The sequence below is a fragment of the Rhinolophus sinicus genome, linkage group LG14 (genome assembly GCF_036562045.2).
Source record: "Rhinolophus sinicus isolate RSC01 linkage group LG14, ASM3656204v1, whole genome shotgun sequence".
In the NCBI taxonomy this organism is placed as follows: Eukaryota; Metazoa; Chordata; class Mammalia; order Chiroptera; family Rhinolophidae; genus Rhinolophus; species Rhinolophus sinicus.
In genome coordinates this window covers 45,587,775-45,612,894 of record NC_133763.1, presented here as the reverse complement: position 1 = coordinate 45,612,894, position 25,120 = coordinate 45,587,775, and the positions used below count along the sequence as shown (strand labels likewise).

The following is a 25,120-nucleotide window of genomic DNA, read 5'->3' as shown; positions in this document are numbered from 1 at the left end:
TGAACTAAAAATAAACAATGGAGAAATGGCCATGGAACTAATAATACAAGTGTAAAAGAATACGAGTTTGTATAAGGCTAGGTTAGCACGAAAAGAAAACATTACTAATACTCTACTAAAGAAAAATGAAGTTTAAACTTACCGTGAGATTTTGAGACCTGGGGAATAGGAGGAATTGAGGAAATAATGCCAAAATTTTAGTACTACTACTGTGAGGATCAAATGATATCATGTAATTTATTAAGCTAAAAACACAGTGAACATAGAAGGAACTCAAAAAACTTAGGTACTCTTCTGCCTGTTGAGTTGGGTTTTGACATCTACGTGTTGTCATTAGTGGGCTCTACATACCAGGTATCATGTAGGCTTCTAAAGATAGATATGAGACCGAAGAGGGGGAACTACTTATTTAAAATTCTGCTCTTATATGAAAATACAAGGATTTCCAATTAAAAAGAAAATACGATTATGGAAATAATTACCTACATTGGTAACTGACTATCCTAACTTAGAAGTTGCTATAGAAATAGCAGACAAATATGACTTCAAAATGACAACTTGAAGACTGTATTAAGTTCTCAGTAAGGTAAGAAAAACTGAAATCTCCCTCAAAAAAACAACAAAAAAAAACACACAATGCCACTTACATTCTGCCAGCATTCCTACTGCCTTACACTTTTTCAGTCTGCACTCTTGACATTTTCTACGCATGTACATGTCCATTTCACAGTGACCACCATTCTTGCAACTATATACTGCATTTTTGGTGATGCTACGTCGAAAAAACCCTAATAACAAAAATTTTTTAAATTTTACTATTAGGTATTTCTTAGTTACTTGTCTTTATTAATATATAACTTCAAGTAGAGTTAAGTAATCAAGTTAACTAAATGTTTTCAATGTTTTCCCCTCAATAAAAAGATTTGATTTAATACACATTTTTTTCTGGATAATTATTTAAACCTCTCCTGTCTGATATATTCTGCTTCAAGATTGTGCCTTTCAATAATCACATCTGGAAATTAAACTAAATAGCTCCATCACATTAAGACAACTCTATTTTACTATGGTTATAATATGTAACCTAAAAGCATATTTAAAACTATGTTGGGCAAGATATCAAGATTGCATGAAGCATTTCTCAAGGTTCCCTTGAAAGAATAAAATAAAACTATAAGGAAAACCTTTCTTTTTCTCTTCTCACATTTGTACGTCAACCCATAAAGGAATAGATATTCTTCCAAACTTACTCTTCTGTCTTTCTGCCTTTATCAGCACGTCCTCAGTTGAGAAAGTATTGCTCGTTTATTTGGTCTGAAATGTTAATGGGCCGTGTTTTGTGTGTATGTTTGTGTATACAGGAGGGATGGGGGTTCTATGTTTTCTCTTTCACTTCCTAAATCCATGCATAGCAGTCCCTCTTCCCATTTCCTCTTTCGTTTTCCATCCCTATGCAATATTTCCTGCTGTCTTCCTCTTATCTCATTCCAAGCAGTGAGGTTGATAAGCTTAGTCAATGCTCTCCCCTCTTAGAGGCCTGACATGGGTTCCTTTCCTGTAGATACATTTGAGAATGGGAGTTTCATGACTTAGATTCAACAGAGTAGAAAGCTCAGCTTAGGTTTCCAGAACTACGCCTCCTCCTTCAACCTGATTTTAACAACAAGGCCCCACATTTTGAGACTAGGCAAATACTGGCCCAGCTATTCTATTCATAAAGCTGATACTTCATTTCCCCTGGTCTTCATTTGGCTTTTCTTGGTGGGGTGATTGAGTTGAGATTCTGCCAGTAAAACTTCACCTAAACTTCCAACACATATGTTTACCTAGTGCTATATTGGCTTAATCATTTCCAAGTTCTCTCCCAACATTGCATTTGTGAATAAAGGCAATGCAGAAGTGTTTCAAAAGCTCAAAAGGTCAAGGATGATTTCACTCTGAAAATGCCATTGTCAATGCTGATCTCCAGTTGCAGACCTCTCATTTGTTTTGAAATATATTCAAAAAAAAAAAAAAAATAGACTTAGAATCTTAGAAGTCATTTAATTTAAATTTCCTCCTAATGCATGAATTATATCAACCACATGAGATGTAATAGTTAACATTCAGATCTTTTTAGAAGTCATTTTCTATTCCAACATCAAATTCATCCAGGAACATGGAAAACTTCTGCCATATAAATTATTGAATTTTATATTTAAATGTAAAAGTCTTCATCGAAAACTGAAACAAAACTTTATTACATTCCATTTTCATGTCTTTGATCCCACAGATTGATCACCTTTAAACGTACCAATGGTTTTCCCTGCTTTTATGTTTCACATTGTAAAAAATAAGAGTACTCATACATGCCTCAAATTTCATAACTCTTCAGTGCACATTTGGATTTCAATTTTGTTTTAACTTGATCCTTACCTTTGCAACCTTCACAAGTAAGCGCGTTATAATGATATCCTGATGCTTTATCGCCACAAACTACACAGAATTCTTCCTGTCCCTTAATTCTCATGGAAGAAATAGTTAGTCTGGACCTTTTTATCCCATGGTATCCATCGTCAGCATCGTGGGCAACCACATTAGTGGATTTATTTAATTCATAGGAAGCGAGTCGACACTCTCCACCACTGAACTGTGGATCCAAACTATAAGTGTTGAAATGACTTTGTAAAGATGGGGACTGTAGAGCTGCAGGAAACTGGACAGTAGAATACTGGCTATAAGGTGATTCTTGAAAATCAGTGTCGTGCAGCTGATGATTGATTTGTTCTGGCAAAATATCTAGTTTTTTTAATATAAAAAATGGTAAAAAGTCAGTTTCATATTGTTTCCAAATTTCAAAAATTTTTATGCTCAACAGTTTTAGTTCAACATATGCACTACATTCCCAGGACTCGCTGTTCAGCATGAGGGACAGACCGTAAGCTTTCATACCAGTCCAGTCTCCCTCCTTAGGGAGAAATGAATATTTCCCAGTTTGGAATGAAAGACAGTTTTCCCCACCTTCTGCATTTCCCTTGTTGTGGATACAGCTGTTTTCAGTGCAATCAGGTCAGTAAAGAGATGAATTAATAAATTATCTCACCTCCCCCCAAAAAAATGAAACTAAAATATCGTTTTACAAGTTACCTGGTGTTAAAAAGGAAAACCACAAGCCCAAAATGGAGTCACCTGTGCTAAAGCCCATGACACCAAACCCAGATTTAATACCTGACCTACATGCAGCTTCAGCTGTCTTTAGGAATGTAATTTTAAATCAGTCAGTCTGGAATATTCTGGTCAGTACCAACGAGGTAATCTGTCACATGGGCCCTCTCAGTCCTACCTCCCCAAAGGAAGCTGAGGCAATCTGCCTGATAAGACCCCACCTTTCCCTAAGGGACAGTTCTTTCTTTTCTTTTGCTAATAACTTTCTTGTTCCACCTAGTTTCTGCCTATCAAAGCTTTCCATATTGTACAGCTTCTCAGAGCACCTCTCTACTTGCTAACTGGAATGGTGCCATATTCATGGATCACTCCATTTGCTCTATTGAATTTTTGTTCTTTAACACTGGTTATTTCAAGCAAAAAACAATGTTTGAACTCCCCATTTAATATACCTTAACACTCTTCTTTGCCATTCGTAGACCTGATTTAAATTACTATTAATGGTTTCTTTTTTGTTCTGTTGTCTAGCAATTCCAACTAGCAATTATCTGAGGATCAATTTACCTACAGGATTACTGTTAGGAAAATAAAATACGGTATGCAAAAGCGTGTATAAAATACAAAATGATACTAATTTAATGAATATCTGTTATTTTTTATTTATTATTTTATTATCAGAAACTCCCAAACACCAACTTACTTTCTGCTTTCAGGAGAATCACTAAATGTAAATGCATAAAATGGGCTCCAAAAGGACTCAGGAATACTTAGTTGCTCTATGTATGTAACTAGTAATATTTGTGCTTTTCATGGTGGTGAGGTGCTGAATCACGAGGTGATGAGACTTACTCTTACTCTCAAAAGTCTACCACCCAGATTAGTAAACAGTATAATTTTTATTAATTCACATAAACCATTTGCAATCTTAGAGTATCCAGTCTAATGCAAAATGTTCAATAAATACCAATGACACCCTAATATAAGAAGAAAATTTATCAGTAAAAACAAGTCCTTCTTGGATGATTATCAAAAGACTGCAGAATACTGGCTAATGTCCCATTGGCACAGAAATCAGACTTCAAACTGTAAAAACTGCATTTTAAATTAAATTTATATTATAACCTTAGCCTTTTGGGAGAAAATTCCTATTGTGTCCTGCATTTGTTTTCTACTTCTTTCCCTAAGATAAAAATCTTATATAAACATTAAAATTTCAAGTATATTGAATAGCTTCTCTGATCTAAATTTACTAAGTTTCATGTGAACTAGCTCCTGCTAAGCCCCCCAAATAACTTCAATTTGCATGTTAATTCTGTTTTTTTTAAATTGGATACAATTTTTTTACTTCTTTACATTTGCTTTTGGCTTACATATTACTGATTTAAAAATTAATTATATTCTCTTGTAGGGACTAATTTAAAGTCTTTGGTTCATTTGTTTGTTTTGTTTTTTTTAAAAAAAAACACCTCTGTAACAATCATTCCCACAAAGAAAAGTTTTAATTAAATTTAATTAAAGCTGGTTCATATGCAGTTTAGCAAATATAATTCAGAGTATATTCAATATATTCAATATTTGCATTCAATATGCTTGAAATTTCAATTAAATTAAGTAATATTTTATTGACTATTATACTGTCATTGTTTTTGTTACTTACCACAGTACTGCACTGGCTCAGCAAGGCAGTAGCCATCACATGCAGTGACATAAGTATTTGCCATTCTCTGATCCAATTCTCACTTCTTCATTAATGAATGCTGAAATAGAACCTGAACGAAACAAAAATTTTGTGGATTATTTGAAAGTATGATTATCAAATCAGTTTGAGTTTATAAAAGTAACATACTGTTTTTGAAAAATAAATAGTTTAACAGAATTTGTACATATTTATACATTAACTGGGAAAATACTGATTTTTCACATCTCTATACACCAAATTATTTAATTCTGCCAATTTCTTATTGCTTAGCTCTTTACAAATAACTTAATAAATCTTGGTAATAATCATTGTGGTACTTGCAAGTGTACCGAGTTTTGGAGTTAGGCTTCATACACTGCTCTCACACTTATTTATGGGTCATTTATTAAATCTCCCTGAACCTTAGTTTCCTCATTTGTAGAAGAGAATAATTAAACCATCCTATAAAAATTGTTGGGAGAATTTAATTTATGTAAATTAAATAAATTAAAAAGCAGAGTTCTTGACTTAATAACTGATTCCTGTAACCTTTATTCAAGATCTCGGTGTTCTAAATTTAGATAAATTAGGAAGAAAATCATACTTGTTCCTGAAGAAAAAGAGTAGGGAAAAAATGGCTTTCATACCACTTTTGTGTAATCTTCTAAGTCCTCTGTAAGTATTTATCTTTCATAGACCTGTGATACGCCAAACATTATTAAAATGGTAATTTTGGGTCTGTTTGACTAATGAAAATAGTTTATTGATTACTGAAAAAGTGTTTTATTTTTTTAATAGTAAAGCCTAAAAATCGTAAGCTGTTATGAGGAAAAATTATTCAAAATCTAAGACAATCCCTTATGGGAAAAACTATTTTTGTTATTTCCTAGGAACGAACTCCAAAAACAATGCATCTTTGAATAGACTTAAACAGGAAATCACAGTTTAAGGAATTGAAAGTTATTAGAAGAAAATAAAGGTCCCTGTAGAGTCCATCATATTTTACAGCTTTATCCTCTCTGTTAGAAGATAAAGACTGTTCTCACCTTTGAAAAGAAACAAAAAAGAAGAAAATGAGTTTTAAATCATGCCAAAAAATATACATGACAAATTTCTAAGGTAGCTTCTGAGGTTATATTGAAAAATCTTTTGTTTATTACTAAAATAAATGTGTGGTAGGTTCATGGCTAAAGTTTCTATATCCATGAAGATGATTCAAATAGTAATCTCTCTGAAATTTCTCCTTTATCATGTCATAGGATCTAGGTTCCTTTAAAAGCACTTGAAGCACTTCTTTAACAGTATAGTAGCAGTCAAATAGAATTGGATCGAACAGATGAAGCAAAAGCAGTACCCCCAAATAAGTACAATTTCAATATGAAGTTTTTCTTGAAAAATGAGAACTAAAATTAACAGGATCAGTCAGTATATACTGCTTTTTTTTTTTTTACCAAATTACAACAGGTTAATTGGCTATAAATACAAAAAGAATTCTGAATGCTATTGGTTTAATTTGTGTGATACTTTTTAGCAATAGTCCTGTTTAGTTATTTCCAAACTTCTTTTTTAAGTCCCAGTTAGATTCTAAAAAATTACTAATGAATGTGAAAACTTGAAGTTGGTATTCACCTTTCAAAATTCTGCATTTCCCATTAGGTTTCAGATAATATTAAATATCTGCAGAAGAAAATTAAAAAGTGTTTGGTACTGCTTAGATATAGCCTTGACTGAATGAGAGTTTATTTGAGAAATAATATAGAACAAACCAAAGGTAACACATGAAAACTGGCAATATCCTTGCAAACACACACATAAGTATCTTATAATAGGGTTCATATCATAAATAACAATGTTTTAACACCAATTCTTTCCAATACTGATAAATAAATGCCTAAAAATATTTTCTAAAGCAGACCTGTTTTTATCAGTTTGTGGACTAGTTATATTCCAGGGTATATATGGAACATATTCATAAATAAGCCTCTGATTTAAAAAAACTATAGCTTTTAAATTATGAAATATTTATCTCTTTTATATGCTCATAGTAATAGTTGCATTATTTTCTCCATAAAATTTTTCACTAATTAAATTTTTCTTCATACATAAATGTTTAATAGAAGTATTATAATTTGGTATGCATAATAAAGAACTTTCAAATATATTCATAAAATTAGTTTTAAAATATTTAAGTAAATTATTAATAACATCGAGAGAGGTATGTAATCAAAAACTGTCTGTCCTGTTGAAGTAAAGAGAAAAGTTACAATGGGCCTGGAATGATTCTGTTTTGTTATCTTTTCTAGTAAATATTTATTGAAAACAAAAATAACTTAGTTAAGAGAGGAGCTTTTATCAAGAGGATCAATTTAGCATAGACAAAATCTATATATTTTTCCTTTAGCAAATATAAGTTTATAAAAAACTATTTTTCACAGATTATAATAGCTGTTCTACTGAAAACATGCTTAATTGCATAAACAAATTTGCATCTCCTCTACCTTAACCATAAATTGCTCTTAGTAAATCTTCATATATCTAGAACTTTAACAGAAAAAAACATTGATTCCTGATAACTACATCTATATGTTAAACAATTTTAGTTTTTACATTTTCACTCTTTCAATACATGTCGTTTGAATCATGAATAATGCTTTCCTTAAAATTGATATAACTGCAAAGTTCATTGCTTCACAAGAAAAACATTTTAATGTTCAAAGTAGCCTTTACTAAAAAAATGAATGATAGTGCTATGTGATACATAATTATAAAACGGTTTTTCATGGTAGGGCTTCTTTGAGCCAAAATTCTCTGAGCTTATTGGAACCATGGAAAATGAAAAGAATATATTTGAATAACAAGACAAATTAAGGCTTCTTCATTCCTTTATAAGGATCTATCCTTTGACTATAGAATATAGGGAAATGGTGGAAGAGGGTAAAGGAGGTCAAATATATGGTGATGGAAGGCAAACTGACTCTAGGGGGTGAACACAATGCAGTATATGACTATAGACAGTGTATTATGGAACAGTACACTTGAAACCTATGTAGTTTTGTTGACCATTGTCACCTCAATAAATTTTAATGAAAAAGAATACAGGGAATATTTTACACTGTGAAGTCCTCACATATAGTTTTATTATACAGCTTTATTGGGATGTACTTTATATAACATAAAATTTATTCTTTTAAAATGTAAAATTCAACGGTTTTTAGAATATCCACAGTGTGCAACTACCACCACCATCTAATTCCAGAGCATTTTCATCACCCCAAAATGAAATCCCAAGCCCATAATTAGTCATTTCCCATTCCCTTCTCCCCCTAATCACAGGCAACCACTAATCAACTTTCTGTTTCTATGGATTGCCTATCCTAGACATTTCATATACATGGACTCATACAACTCTGTATACAGTTTTAAATGAAAAACGATTCAATTTATAGTATGTCAAGTAATTTTCACAGCTTAAGAAAAATAGAGAAAATATATAAGTTTAAAAGTTCATGACTATGAAATTAATATTTTATATACTTCAGAAATGTAGAAATATATTTTGTGTCTATTTCCATAATCTGGAATAATTTCCATATTCCTTTTCACTGGAAGTATAATTCCCTGACTACTATACCTTTACCAGAATATACTTCAAGTTGCCTTGAATTTACAGTATAACCTATTGTTTAAAAAAACAATATATTTTATCAATAAGTTCTTGATTTAAAAACAAGTTTTGTTTTTAAAATACGCATATAACAATGAACATCATTATAAAATGACTTATTACATCAAATATCAAGTCCAACTACAGTCCAAAATTGCCTTTAAAAGAGAACCAAATTACTGTGTAATTTACTTAAGTAAGTTTCTTATTTTCAAAGCTTTTTATAGCTTGACTATCTTAGTAACAGCAATTGGCTTATTCACTTGGCAAAAATTAAATTAATGATAGTGGAAACTAACAATCTCAAAAACATTATTAAACTGTAAAATGTTTAATAATTGTTTAAAGTAAATAATTTTAACAATTTTGCCAACAAAATTAACATTCATATTTAAATTAGACAGCATATTAGTTTAGGAAAGACAAAATACTCACAGTTAAATGCTATTACTAGCGATTGTCTTTTTCCTCACAGAATGAATAGAGACAGATTCAGCAATGATTTTAACTTTCCAGCTGGAGCAAACTGCCTTTTCCTGGTTTATCACGGATGGAGAGGGGCACTCATCATAAGCTTAGGCTCCAGACACTGCAGAGCAATGCTTCAGCTCTGTCTCAGAGACAAACTTCCCACACAATCCTCTCTTGGGTCAACACAAGGGCAGTTACAAGCTGACATAAATCAATAATAACCAGATCATCAGGCCTTGTGGCCTTTGGGACCTTCAGGTCACACTCTCCCAGAGCTCATTATTGTTTACTTAATAAATGTTTTGTTTTCTTGATTGAATTTGACATTCTCCCATTTTGGTTACAAAACAGTGGGGCTCTACAAACTACTAAGTAATATATACAGGAAGAAAAAATACCCTCCTTAACTCCGCAAATACAGGCGCTGTAATAGTTCAACTTTGCATTCATTACCTACCAAAAAAACAAAAATAATTTGCTAAAACAATTAGAAACATCAATAATAATTCATAGTTGGTACAATGTTAGATGTGTACAAGTCACCTAGTCCAACCCTCTCATTTTTTGGCCAAGAGAAAAATGCAATACAAATAGAAACTACTTGTCCAAATTGTCATAGCTAGTCAGTAGCAGAGATAAACTCAATGAAAATCCAAGCGGAAAAAAAAAGAGAAAAGGAAATCAAACAGCTGAACAGGATATATAAATAACTTCATTATAATTTTTTTTTAATGTCACGTACATAAAGTCTGTTGGATACCAGGCTCATAGTCTTATCCCTTTACGGCATTTCTAAGGAGGCAAGGTTATAAACATGTTCCACCACTAAACTCCTATTCTCCTGGTCCCACCTCCTCTGACCTGATGACTCACTTGTTTTTTTGTTTGTTTGTTTTATTAGTTTCACATGTACAAAACAATGTAATAGTTAGACATTTATACCCCTCACAAAGTGATAACCACCCTCCCCTAACCTACTACCCCTCTGACATTGTATATAGCTGTTACAGTTCCACTGACTCTATTCCTTATGCTGTACTCCACATCCTATAAATATATATATATATATATATATATATATATATATATATATATATATACACACACACATGTCAAAACAGTCTCAGATATAGAGAAAAAACTGAGGGTTGCTAGATGGGAGGAGGGTGGGGATGAGGGAGAAGGTGAGGGACTCACTTGTTTTATCTGACTCTAGGCTCTGTTCTCAGTCCTGCCCAGCTCTACTGTCAAATTAACAAGGCACAGCTTCTACTCACCTCTACCTTCGGGGCACCTGATCTTTGTCCACATCCAGTTCCTACTCCATCCAGAATTCACAACCACTACATTAGTGCTGAATTCTTCAAAGGTCCTCATCTACTACAGAGCAGAATTTATGGTAAAATCTGCAAGTCACGTCACATAGAATTTTGTTTACTTTTTTTAAATAATAAGCCCTGTATGTATGAATTTTAATCAGTGAACTAAAGAACAGAAATCACAGGATTATAATTCTTTTATGTTGATTCTAAAATATTCCAAAGCCAGGCTCCAGATTGTATCTTAAGAGAAGTGACCCTCTACTGGCAACTTTACATTGAAAAATAGTAAAGCAAACATATAGTACTTGATATTTTTTAAAAGCAATGCTTATGTTCTAAATATTTATCAGGAACATTTGTTTCTTAAGAGAAAACATTTTTAAAAGAACTTCTGCCCTTTCATTATTAGTATACAAATATCAGGGACAGTTTATAAACTACTTTTACTATTAGATAATTCCCAAGTTTAACCTCTACTGATAAACAGAATTATAAGTTTCTGTATTCAAATGAGCACTGATTCAAAATTTTCACTATGTCCTATCATCTTGACCATTCGTACCCTCCATCCCACCCTGATTATAGCTGAGATATTACAATTCATTGGCAATCACCTTCCTTGTTTAAAATCACAAAGAATAATGCATTCAGAACTTTATAGCTGTAATTTTTCACATGTACTTCCCCGGTTTACAATAATACCTTTGATTTACTGTGACAGCATACTACTCATTCCAAGGTACTTAAAAATATGTGCAAATATATGTTAATATTTTAAAATAGGGAAAGCAGAACATATTTTAAAAGTTTTACATAGGCTACTGTCACCTGAGCATTCTATTTGTAACCACAGAGTTCACTGATAGCCTTTAATAATCATAAATGGAGAAATCACTTGAGGTTTATTCTTTTTATACTGTCACTCAATACAGTTAGCCTATATAGATACATACCATTTAAAATAAATATTAACATTGCTATATTATCAGTAACAAATAACCTAAAGAGTTACAAATCTAACCCACTTTGTTGTACAGTTGGGAGGGTCGATAGGGAAGGTTTAGGCAATCAAAAGTGCCCGCCATGATGACCTTGACAAGGACAGCTTTAATGATGTGAGAGGAAAACCAGATTACAGAGGACTGAAGAGTGGATGGGCGACGTGGTAGCAAAACACAACAGCTAGAAATATTTTCTATTCATTTGGCTAAAAGTTCATCTGTGAAAGGGAGCAGAGAAATGGGATGGTATCTCAACTGGGTTGTAAGGTTGTAAGATTTTGTTTTGTTGTTTGCTCAGTTCCAAGTCCAGTTGCTGTTCATGCGATGCAGGAATCAAACCAGCAACCTCGTTAAGAGCTTGTGCTCTAACCAACTGAGCCATCCAGCTGCCCCTCCGGAAGCTCAGCAGCCGCTCATTGTCTTCAGTCTAGTTGCGGAGGGCGCAGCTCACTGGCCCATGTGGGAGTCGAACTGGCAACACTGTTGTTACGAGCTCACGCTCTAACCAACTGAGCTAACTGGCTGCCCATGTTGTTGTTGTCTTAACATGAAGTGGTAAACTATGTTTGTCAGATGATGGGAATAATTATAGTGAAGAGGGGAGACTAACAATGCGGAGAGGAAAGGGAATGGACAAGAAGACGCTGAACAACCCATGCCCATGGGTTCTAGCCGGCTTGTGGGCTTCCCTTTCTGCCCACCTGCTATGGACTTTGGACTTGCTTAGGCAGCCTCCACAGTTGCATCAACTAATTCCTTGTAGTAAATCCCTTAAAGGCCCTGGTTCTGCTTCTCTGATTGAATCCTGACATATAATTTGATCCTCAGAAAGTCCCTGAAAAGGCAATAAAGTTATGCATTCGTTTCTAAGGAATCAGAGAGGAGGTACACTTGACCCGGGGAGGTGGGCGAAGACTTGTGGAGTGAGATTTCACTTAAACTGAGTCTTAAAGTATGTTGACATACAAACGTCCAAACCTGTAGAAAATATTTATAAGGTTTTGTTGGAACCAAACCGATGACAGTGCCAGGAAGAGAGATCTTAAATGCTCCAGAGAATGACAGTTTGCAGTTTCTTTTATGCACTTGGAATTGAGGGAATTTACGGAAGTTTCCGTGAAGGTGGGAGAAAGCAAGACGGGGACTGGATTACAGGATAGGTAACAAGATTACGTGCTCTCTTGAATGTATGTTTTTGAGGGGTCTGGAAAAGTTAATTACTTCTGGCATTTCAAAAGTGTGTTAACCTAGATTCACCAGAACAATGGTCAGGGCTGGCTTAAAATACCTTCACGAAAGAAGATATAGGCCTAGGGCATGACCTGCCCAGTTAGGAATTTATGATCAGGTCACCCTATGGAGGAAAGACTAATCTCTTCAACAATTATTGCTGAGACAACTAGATATCCTCATGCAAAACTAAGAAGATGGACCCTTATCTCACACCATACGAAAAAATTAACTCAAAATGGCTCAATGACCTAAACATAGGAGCGAACACAACAAAACTCTTGCAAGAAAACATAGGGGTATTCTTTTTTCCCCTTCTTCCGCCTGCCCCCCCCAGTCCAGCTCAAGCCGTTGTTTCTCAGTCTAGTTGTGTAGAGGTAAAATCTTATGATCTTGGATTTGGGAATGGTTTCTGAGATGTGACACCTAAAGTATGAGTAACAAAAGAATATATTAATAGATAAATTGGACTTTGTAAAAATTGAACACTGCTGTGCATCAAAGAACATTACCAAGGGGCCGGCCCGGTGGCTCAGGTGGTTAGAGCTCCATGCTCCTAACTCCAAAGGCTGCCGGTTCGATTCCCACATGGGCCAGTGGGCTCTCAACCACAAGGTTGCCAGTTCGACTCTCCCAAGGGATGGTGGGCTGCACCCCCTGCAACTAGCAATGGCAATTGGACCTGGAGCTGAGCTGCGCCCTCCACAACTAAGACTCAAAGGACAACAACTTGACTTGGAAAAAAGTCCTGGAAGTACACACTGGTCCCCAATAAAGACCTGTTCCCCTTCCCCAATAAAATCCTTAAGAAAAAAAAAAGAACATTACCAAGAAGGTGAAAAGAAAATCTACAGAATGGCAGAAAATATTTGCATGTCATATATCTGATGATCGTCTCCTATTCAGAATATATAAAGAACTCTTACAACTCAACAACAAAAAGACAAAACATCTCATTAAAACAATGGTCAAAGGACTTCAACAGACATTTCTCTAGAGAATATAGACAAATGGGCAACAAACCCATGAAAAGATGCTAGACATCCATGGGCACTTGGAAACACAAACCATAATGAGGTACGAGTTCACACCCCTTAGAATAGCTATAATCCAAATATATACGTGTGTGGGGGGGGTGTTTGGTGTGTGATGGGAAGTAAAATAGTTTAGTATTATGGAAAATCATTTGGTGATTCCTCAAAAAGTTAAACATAGAATGACTATATGACCAAGCAATTCTACTAAGTACATACCCAAAAGAATGGAAAAACAGGTACTCAAACAAATATGTATCCATAGCAGCACTATTCACTTTAGCCAAAAGATGGAAACAATATAAATGTCCATCAATAGATGAATGGTAAACAAATTGTGGTATAAACATACAATGAAATATTATTAAACCATAAAAAGAAAAGAAATACGAATATATGCTACAAGGTGGATGAACGTCAAAAACATTGTTAAGCAAAAGAGGGTAGACACAAAAGGTCACATATTGTATGATTCTATTTATATGAACTATCCAGAATAGAGAGACAGAACACACATTGGTGGTTGCCTCAAGCTGGGGTAGGGTATGTGGGAAGTAATAGTTTAATGGGTATGGGCTTTCCTTTCAGCATGATGAAAACGTTTTGGGACTAGATAGAAGTGATAGTTATACAACACTGTGAATGTGCTAAATACCATTGAAATGTTACCTTTAAAATGGTTGATTTTACGAATCTCAGCTCATTTTAAAAACAAGAAAAGCCAGTCTCTATAGTTGGAGTTCATATTAAGCAACCGAAAAAATATCTCCTAAAGTTGTACTGATTTTCGTTTTATGTTAGGATCAAGTGAATTCCATTTTGTGTTTTGGAGCTGTTTCATTGAATTTGAAAACTAAACAAGATGTAGCTTTCCATCCTAAACAAAACAGTAAGAAATAAAGTTGCAAGATAGACAGTTTAGTTGTTTTTTCTCAAGTATTTTAAAACATTTTTGAGGTTTTTAATAGTAAAAGGAAATCATATTTGGTACAGCTGGATCATTTCCACATAATTGGCTTTTCATTCTTGATCTGGTTTTGAACTGTTTACTCCATTTTAGTAATTAACCATTATCAGCTTCATTAATGAAACAGAAACCACCTCCTCTAATCATTTATAAAACACTTGTCAAACAAAATTTAAACAAAAATAGGATCTGGGCAAAGTAAAGTTCTTTAAAAGCCACTGCAACTAATTATAGGAGTATCCTAGTTATTTTGTTGTTGTTTTCCATTTATTATGAAGGAATCCTGAAGACCAAGATCATTTCTCTTGCCAGAGTTATCTGAATTCTTTTATACAAGAGTTATTATTTTAACAATACTTTTATCCACTGATGTGAAAAGCAGAATTGTCAGCTGCTTATTTGTCTATAAATTACAAAATTGGATTCCTATGTAATCAAACCACCTTTAAAGGCATTATTTTCCAGTCCACTTAATTTGTAGCTGACTGTGTGAAAAAGAGTGTGGGAGGTAGTGTAAGATCTATTTCTTAGTTTAAGATATGAGATTGCACAAGCAAAACTATCAGTTTGTGTTTCCACAAACAAATTTAGATTTAAATATTCAATGCTAAAAGATTGTTCTACTGGGATTTAATGAAAATGCCACAAAGTTTTAAGTGATTTGTATGAAAATATGCTCCACTCTTGTAATACTTTCGCTCCAAGGCTTCATATTTTATAGAGTTTAGAATGTTACTAGTTTAGAGAGATAATGAGGAGATATAAGCTTTATACACACAAATGATGCTAATGACTGATCATCTATTGAGCATGTTCTTTGAGCTTCTTTTCTAGCTCATCATTGTAGTTTGCTGGCTAAAGGAGTCAATTGATAGCTGTGGAGCAGGAAAAGGCTCATAGGGTGATTCAATCCACGATCTTTTATTCATTACTCTTCAGTTAGACTTTTTGGTCTGCAGCTGCCTTCTTCACTCTTGTGTTCCCAGGGCCCATCACAGGACCTCGTAATAGACACTCAGTAAGTATTTCATGAACGAATGAATAAAGAATGAATGGCTGCTATGCTCACCAACTGAGCTAACTATCCAGAGATTAAAAATAAAGATGTAATAAAGTAACGCCTCTGGCATTCAAGAAAACCAGAATACTTACTTACAGAGTTCATTATCTTACAACTGCTGTTTTAAATTCAAGAATTATGTATTCTCTCAGCAGCCATTCATGATAAAAACCCTTAAGAAAGTGGGAATAGAGGGATCATATCTCAACATAATAAAGGCCATATATGATAGACCCACAGCTAACATCATACTCAATGGGGAAAAACTAAAACCATTCCCCTTAAAATCAGGAACAAGGCAAGGCTGCCCACTTTCTCCACTTCTATTCAACATAGTGCTGGAAGTTCTAGCCACAGCAATCAGACAAGAAAAAGAAATAAAAGGCATCCAAATCGGTAAGGAGGAAGTAAAACTGTCATTATATGCAGATGATATGATACTATATTTAGAGAACCCTAAAGACTCCACCAAGAAACTATTAGAGCTGATAGATGAATTTAGTAAAGTAGCAGGATACAAAATTAATATTCAGAAATCAGTTGCATTTGTATATACCAATAATAAAACATCAGAAGGAGAAATTAAAAAGCAATTCCATTTACAATTGCTCCAAAGACTATAAAATACCTGGGAATAAATTTAACCAAAGAAGTAAAAGATCTGTACTCAGAAAATTATAAGACACTGAAGAAAGAAATGAAAGAAGATACAAATAGATGGAAACACATACCATGTTCATGGATAGGAAGAATTAATATAGTTAAAATGTCCATACTGCCTAAGGCAATATATATATTCAACGCAATTCCTATCAAACTACCAACGACATTTTTCACAGAAATAGAACATATAATCCTAAAATTTATATGGGATAACAAAAGACCCCGGATATCTTCAACAATCTTGAGAAATAAGAACAAAGTGGGAGGTATAACAATACCTGACTTCAAATTATACTACAAGGCTACAGTAATCAAAACAGCATGGTACTGGCATAAAAACAGACCCATAGATCAATGGAACAGAATAGAGAGTCCAGAAATAAATCCATGCCTATATGGCCATTTAATCTATGACAATGGAAGCAAGAATGTACGGTGGGGTAAAGACAGTCTATTCAATAAATGGTGCTGGGAAACTTGGACAGACACATGCAAAAAGATGAAGCTGGATCACCTCCTTACACCACATACAAAAATAAATTCAAAATGGCTTAAAGATTTAAATGTAAGATCTGAAACCATAAAATTCCTAGAAGAAAATATAGGAAGAAACTTCACAGACATTACCCGGAGTAAGATTTTTACTGATATATCCCCTCGAGCGAGGGAAGTAAGAGAAAAAATAAACATGTGGGATTACATCAAACTGAAAAGCTTTTTCACAGCAAAGGAAACCAACAATAAAACAAAAAGGGATCCTACTGATTGGGAAAAGATATTTGCCAATGATATATCTGATAAGGGGTTAATATCACAAATTTATAAAAAACTCACTCAACTCAACTCCAAAAAAACAAACAACCCAATTAAAAAATGGGCAGAGGACATGAAGAGACATTTTTCTAAAAAGGACACACAGATGGCAAACAGACATATGAAGAAATGTTCAACCTCACTAACCATTAGAGAAATGCAAATAAAAACCACAATGAGATACCACCTCACCCCAGTCAGGATGGCTATCATCAATAAATCAACAAACAACAAGTGCTGGCGTGGATGCGGAGAAAAGGGAACGCTGGTGCACTGTTGGTGGGAATGCAGATTGGTGCAGCCACTATGGAAAACAGTTTGGAGGTATCTCAAAAATCTGAAAATGGAACTACCTTATGATCCAGCAATCCCACTCCTAGGTATCTATCCGGAGAAATCCAAAACTCCAATTCAAAAATCTTTATGCACTCCTATGTTTATTGCAGCACTATACACAATAGCCAAGACCTGGAAACAACCGAAATGCCCATCAGTAGATGACTGGATTAAGAAACTGTGGTACATTTATACAATGGAGTATTACGCAGCCATAAAGAAGAAAGAAATCTTACCATTTGCAACAACATGGATGGACCTAGAGAACATTATGTTAAGTGAAATAAGTCAGAAAGAGAAAGACAAATACCATATGATCTCACTTATATGCGGAATCTAAAGAAAAGAATAAGTGAATGAACTAATCAGAGACAGTTTTGGAAACATGGAGGAAAAACAGAGGGTTGCTAGAGGGACGGGGGGGTGGGGATAAGGGGAAGGTGAGAGGTTTTGGGAACGTACGGGGGGATGGTGGATGGGGGAGGGGGATTCACACAGTGTGAGGGATGTAAATGATAAACGTCTAAGTTTTGCTTTGTCTTGTGCACCTGAAACTAATAAAAAAAATAAATAAATAAATAAAAGAATTATGTATTCTCATTTTGTAGGAGGAAAACTGAGCACTAGTAGTTGACACTTTGTTTAGACATCTCTTAGTGCTTTTTATCTCCCTGGACTACAATTGTTTTCATTCATGTTTATCTGATGAATTAATCATGTATACCTTATAAGCAGAGATCATGTTCATTTTTATTTCCATGGTGCTTAATAAACTAATTTGCATATAAGAAATACTTAATAGATTCTTGTTGAACCCCAAAGTTGATACTTTTTCTAAAACATTTTCCTCTTCGTTTTTATGTTGTTTCTAGTACATTAATGTAACACAGACCTTTCAGAATACAGAAATCTGTAGATAATCGCAGGGATATTACTACCTATTTATAATTTATACTTAATAGATTTTTGAAATCTTGCTGATTAGCACTGGTTTATAAAGAAACAACTTCACAAGCTTATGGCTTCTAATTAACATTAAATAACATTTTATGAAGTTTCTTCATCCAGCTTTTTCAGAATATTACACATTTTTAAAAATCACATTAATAAGATAACCAATGAGGAAATTAAATCTTATAACAATCTCCATTTCAAGGGCAAGAAAATTTTCCAAAGTGTTTTGGTTACAAATTTTCTATCTAGAGAATTTAGAAAATACTACTACCCAATATTTTCTATAATACCAGTGAAAATCTGTAGAGAAAAATATTACTTTTTCTCCAAAATGACAAAGGTCTAGGAGCCACCTGTTACGGGTCCTTATTCTGAGGGGGAAGAAAAATCACCCGTTTTAAATAGCCAGGTAAATCTCCTTTGTATGAATGAAAGAACTGAACAGTATCAGGGAGAATTTAGGAGTCACAATTTATGACACTCTTTACCTGGAAATTTCACTGTTGGTTTTAGACTGTCTGATATTTTATATACATGCATCTTAAAATATAGAATTAAATACTCTAAGACTTATTTTATTATACTTCCCCGTTCCCTTACTCAGTATTATGTTTAGCATAATATTTTAGAAATGCACATGATTTGTGCATTCTCTTTTTGTCATCATCAGTCTGTTTTGTGTAATGGGGCACTGACCCATCAGGCTTTAACTGTAGGATAAAAAATTATTCCCATTTTTGATGTAGTGTTTATGACTACTTGGCACTTCTCTTTATATTAATGCCAGAGTTAGAATGAGTATTTTTAAAGTTATCTATGGAAGAGGATAGTGGCTCTTTCTTGTTTTTTTGACTAAATCAAATAATTCTTTGTTAGCTGCTCTTCTGAGTCCTGCCGGAATGAACTGTATCATTTTGACAAAATGCAGAAGTGGTGCTAATAGTTATTAAAACCACGAAAACATTAACCTTTAGCAACCCCATTTTTCACTTGGCACCCATGTTTAAGTATTTTATCAAACTGTAGTTAAACACTGAAAATTAGAGCGAACAACTGATCTATTCTCTCCAGCCTAAAAAGAGCCAACGTGATAGAGGAGGAAGACATAGTGTAAATAGTTGTTTCAGTGAAAATTAATGTAATTCTAATCACTGATGGCTGGTGGAACTAAAGTGTCACAGAGGGAATTGTTCTAGAAACATTCACTACAATGATCATTTAATCTTCAGAATTTCAAGATTATAAAATTGATAGTATCGGGCCTTGAGTATTAAAGATTACATGAGAACTCTAAATGTTAGAATTTTCAGATTAGAATATTTTAGATAGCAGCCCATCTAATCACTAATTAAGTCCAATTTACAGCCATTCGCAGCACTCCTTAGTGGGAGGTTCTCGACAAATATTAATGAATACCCCAAACCTCTTGCCACCTGACTATAAACTAAGCACTTCACTGACTACTAGAGGAATGCAAAGATAAATACAACATAATTCCTTTTTAGATGGGGAATAGGATGTGTATGTAAGTAATTACTACAAGGGAAGAACGTGATAAGTGCTATGAAAACAAATAATTATGAGAATATAGTAAGGGAATAAATACATAATTAGCATAGCCCACAATAAGCATTTGTAGATGACATTTATCATTCTTTCTAGCCACCTGGTATCTGCAACTTTATGCTGTTTATAACATTTCCTGTTTATGATTCTTAGTAAGGCATTGCCCAACTTCCACCACGGAAACTAAAAGTGCCTTTCCATCATCCCTTGCAGCTAAAACAAAGGTTCAACTGATGAGCCATTAGCCCCACCCCAACTCTGCTCAATAGCAAAGACTGCACAGAATTCTGTCTGTGGTAGTGGCTACAATGGCATAAGTTCTGGAGCAACTGCAGCAGAGGTATTCAAACACTGTCTGCAGAGCAAGCTGAAGCATCTAGTGATAAGGACAGTTGTTGCAATGTGCTCACTGGACAAGTTCTGCAACAGGATTTTGAACATTGTTCCTGGTTGCACAACTCTGAACCTGATTCTCCAGTCTTCCTAATGATTCTGTCGGCAAACCAAGGTCCTTGAAATAAATGATTCTCCATTCAAACCACCCAGAATTTGTTTTGATAGCTACCAACTAAGAACTTTGTGGACACAGCACAGCACTTAATAAATAGTAGCCAGCTTTTCTTCTGTCATATTTCCAACTGCCGGCTCAGCCCAGGATAGTAAGCTGGACACTCTATCACATATAAGGTAGTTGCAGCCATGATCCCCAAGTCCGGCTAACCATCAAAATCAAACTGAGGAGCTTTCAAATTCAAGCTGATGGAATTTGGTCAGGAGGATCAGAGGACATCATTCATTCTCTACAATATTTATTGATATTGCTACTATTTGTCAGGCACTCTGCAGGTGCTAAAGATCAATGGTAGCAAAAACAAGCTATCTCTTTTCTCATGGAGATTACCGTCTTGTGGGGAAACAGAAAGTAATCTCATAATCATCCTCATAATAATGAACACATCATTATAAATGTTCTGAAAGAATGCAATTTTATGACAATACGTAACAGAGGAAACCCAACCAAACTGAGAGGTTTCCAAAGGCTTCCCTGATGAAGGATGGTTTGAGTTGAGATCTGAAGGATGAGAGACATTTGATTTAGGCCTTGAAGAATCTCAGGCAAAGATGCAAGAATGAAAGTATCAGATCAGTAATCAGATGTGATGCCTCATATCCTAAGCTATGAAAAAGTTGAAGACCAAGAGAGAGCAGCCACCTCTTTTTTTATGTTTCTTTTTTATTATTATTATTGCGATATAATTGACATACAACACTATGTCAGTTTCAGATGTACAACATAATGATTCAATACAGGTATACATTGCAAAATGATCACCACAATAATCCAGTCAACATCCATCACCACATAGTTACAATTTTTTTTCTTATGATGAGAACCCTCGAGATCTACTCTCCTAGCAGCATTCAAATATATAATACAGTACTATTAACTATAGTTGTCATGCTGTACAGTACATCCCCAGGACTCATTTTATAACTGAAAATTTGTGCCCTTTGACCAACTTCACCCATTCCTCCCCACCTCTGGTAACCACCAATCTATTCTCTGTATTTATGGGCTTAGGGGTTTTGTTTTTAATTTTTTAGATTCCACATATAAGAGAGATCATATGGTATTAGTCTTTCTCTGTCTGACTTATTTCACTTAGCATAATGCCTCAAATTCCATCTAAGTTGTCACCAATGGCAAGATTTAATTCTTTTTTATGGCTGAATAATATTCCACTTCTTCTTTACCACAATGTACCACTTCTTTACCATTCTTCCATTGACAGACATGTAGGTTGTTTCCATATCTTGACTATTGTAAGTAATACTGCAATGAACGTGGGGGTGCAGACACCTTTTTGAGTTAGTGTTTTTATATGCTTCAGAAGAATACCCAGAAGTGGAATTGCTGGATCATACAGTAGTTCTGTTTTCAATTTTTTTGAGGAACTGCCATACTGTTTTCCATAGTGGCTGGCAGCCACCTCCTGAGAGTGTTCAAAGGACCTGATATTACTATCAAGGGAAAGCGAAGCTTCAAAAAAGGGAGGGAGATGAAAAATATGTTTGAAGAATTCAGGCAGCCAAAGAGTTTGTTCACAAAAGAAAGGATGTCCCTGAGGGTACAGAGTAAATCAGTGGTTTCCAGACTAGGTCACCGGTACTCCTGAAAATGCATGAAAACATCCTTACGTCATTCTAGGACGTTTTCAGAGGTCAATTTCCAGATCTTCAAGAAGCATTTTTTTTTACCATTGATCTGTGTATGAATGAAATACATATCTGTTATCCAACCCATCTCACTGTGGTACTTTTCCCTGGATTATATATACTTCCAGAGCATCAAACAAAAGCATAAGTGAAAATACTAGTTTTGGAGAAATCTCCGTTAACAATAAATCAAAGCACATGAACTGGTAGGCTCCCTATCTTTCTTAGTAAGACTTGGAATTAGAGATTGGGTACTTTGACCTTCACTGGAATATTCTGAATTCAGAACAGGGGAAGCACTATAAATTATTGAGAACTGTTCTTTTAAATAAAAATGGAATATATATTTAATATATGTTATATATATATTTGTACATATGTTATGTTATGTATATCTGTATATCTATTTACATATAATATATAAATGGAATATTTGTGAGACTCCCAAATTTTTTTGAGATACGCTACAACCTAAAGATAAATGATACACTTTTTTCAATTAAGTGTTCAAACCAAATTTATGAAATCATATAATTAAACATTTGTTTGTCATTTCTCATAAAATGTTTACTATTTCCTACCTAATTTTATCAAAAAATAATATATTTATATTTATGGTGACAAATCATAGACAACAACTTTAAAATGATAAGTAGGTCAATATTTTTCCAAAATTCTTGTAGAGGTTACACAAACACAAATGTGTCAAGAAAAGGTTGTGCTGTCTTCGAGTGAGCGTAAACGGTGACCACCGCTTTATTTGGCAAGCGCTAGCTTGACAATGTGTTTTTAATCCGAATGTCTTTAGAAGGTAGGGCGGTGGGGGAGGCATGCCAGAAGGTAGTTGTTGAGAGGCAATTCTCCCAAGGGTCTCACATTTTTGCACATCTTTCAAGCAACACACTCACTTCCCTTGGTTCATACTATCTTTTCAAAGATGTTTGATTAGCAAATGGCCCTCAAGGATAAGATAGTATCTCTCTGCAGAGCAAAAGGGAGGCTTCTTACCATTCATTAGAAATTATTCATATTCCTTAAGTTCCAGGTTTCTCTCCTATGACAACCCACCACATGTGCTGGTGTCATCTTCCCCTCTTTACATCACCTTGTGGGAATTGAGGATTGGAGGAACAGCATAAACACGCGGACACTCTGGGTACTGCTGGTGCAGAGGGTAATAAACCCCTTCATCTCTGACCCAGCACTGTTGAGCAAGCATGGTTCCTTCTAATCTTTTAGGTGGCTCTGTCCCCAGCCTCAGGCAATATCCTCAAATGCTTGTGGTAATGGGTGCTTGGCTTAAGAATTTAGGGGGACACTTTGCAGATCCAGAGCCAGGACTAGGGTGAGGGAAGCGAGATACCCAGGGCACAAAATGTAAGGAGACCCTCACTCTCAGGGTCAAGCAAGAACCTAAGAATGAGTGAGTGGTTCCTTGAAGTTTATGGTCTGGGCATCCCTCTTGCCTCACCGTAGTCCCAACACTGCCCAGATCTCCAGAGATTCTCTCTCTCTCTCTCTCTCTCTCTCTCTCTCTCTCTCTCTCTCTCTCTCTTTCATGTATCCAACTAAAACCTAGGTATATTCAACTCCAAAGGACATACAATGGTTCAGGAGGGATTGGTTAACACAGAAGGTAAACTGGACTATCCTTCTCAAAACATTGATTGCAATATGTATGGCCTGGTGACCACAGAAAACAAACAAGTCTGAAACAAAAACGTAATCCCCATTTCCTAGGAGCAGCCTATTGGAGCTTCTTGGCTTGTCCTTGAACATGGTCCATCTCATGCAAGACCATCAAAAGAACTGATAGACTAAACTGAGTGGCCCACCAGGGCAGTATTGAAACTGCAGTTTAGTTCTCATCCACTGGGACATGCAACTATCTATCAGGGAGAAAATCACGGAATTGGGCAAACGAAACACCTGGAAGCAAAAGTCCATGGGTATCTTGCAAACAGATTAAAAAAAAAAAAAAACAGATTTAAAAAATATATATAGAATTCACTTTTTTACAGTGGTTTGAGCAGGTAGTACACCCGCTGCTCCCACACATGCGCAGCCTCTCCCATTGTCAACATCCCCACCAGAGTGGTATATTTGTTACAATCGATGAGCCTGCACTGACACATCATTGTTACCCAGAGTCCACACTTTACATTAGGGTTCATTCTTAGTGCTATACATTCTATGGGTTTTGACTAATGTAGAATGACACGTATCCACCATTATAGCATCAGAAAAAGTAGTTTCATTCCTCTAAAAACCCTCTGTGTTCTGCCCATTCATTCCACCTTCCCCTTATCCTCTGGCAACCACCGTTCCTTTTACTGATAGATTCGCCTTTTCTGGAATGTCATATAGTAGAAATCACACAGTATGTAGCTTTTTCAGATTGGCTTCTTTCACCCAGTAATAATCATGTAAGGCTCCTCTATGTCTTTTCATGACTTGATAAATCATCTCTTTCTAGTGCTGAATAATACTCCATTGTCTGATGTACCACAGTTCATTTATCCATTCGCCTGGTGAAGAACATCTCGGTTGCTTTCAGGTTTTGGCAATTACGAATCACTATAAACAGGTGAAAATTTTTGTGTGGACATAAGTTTTCAGTTCCTTTTGTTAAATGGCAAAGAGCTCAACTGCTGGATCGTATGGTAAGAGCATGTTTAGTTTTGCAGCCTTTAAGTGATATAGGAATGGATAGTTTGACTCTCTTTTGGTCACGGATGTCTTCTCTGTTTTAAATTCATGGAAGAAGTTTAGTAGTTGGTTGGTATGAATGGTCTTACCAACATTACATTTAAAGAACATTTTAGAAAGTTTGAAAACACAACAGATACCCTTAACTCTTATTTATCTCATAAAATGTTATGAAGCGTACATATACTAATATCTGTAAATGCTCATTACATGCCTGAAACAGAGAAAGTGCTCAGTAAATGTACATTGTTGTTTTGATTATTATTATTATTTAAAGACTATCTGGAATCC

General features: G+C 34.8%; 1 protein-coding gene across 3 annotated transcripts in view; it reads right to left on the bottom strand.

Annotated features, from left to right (window-relative positions):
* LOC109446690 (bile acid receptor) overlaps nt 1-25,120 on the bottom strand; it is a 55,528-nt gene that overhangs the window by 5,650 nt on the left and 24,758 nt on the right. For 2 of the 3 annotated variants that reach the window (XM_074319063.1, XM_074319064.1), the window contains exons 3-5: nt 4,802-4,913; nt 2,416-2,778; nt 648-788 (exon numbers count right to left, since the gene is read on the bottom strand). In XM_074319063.1, the coding sequence (XP_074175164.1) occupies nt 648-788; nt 2,416-2,778; nt 4,802-4,865 (568 nt within the window). In that variant the 5' untranslated portion in view covers nt 4,866-4,913. Of the gene's footprint in view, nt 1-647; nt 789-2,415; nt 2,779-4,801; nt 4,914-8,921; nt 9,088-25,120 lie in introns of those variants that run through there. The other variant, XM_074319065.1, reaches the window with a different exon arrangement.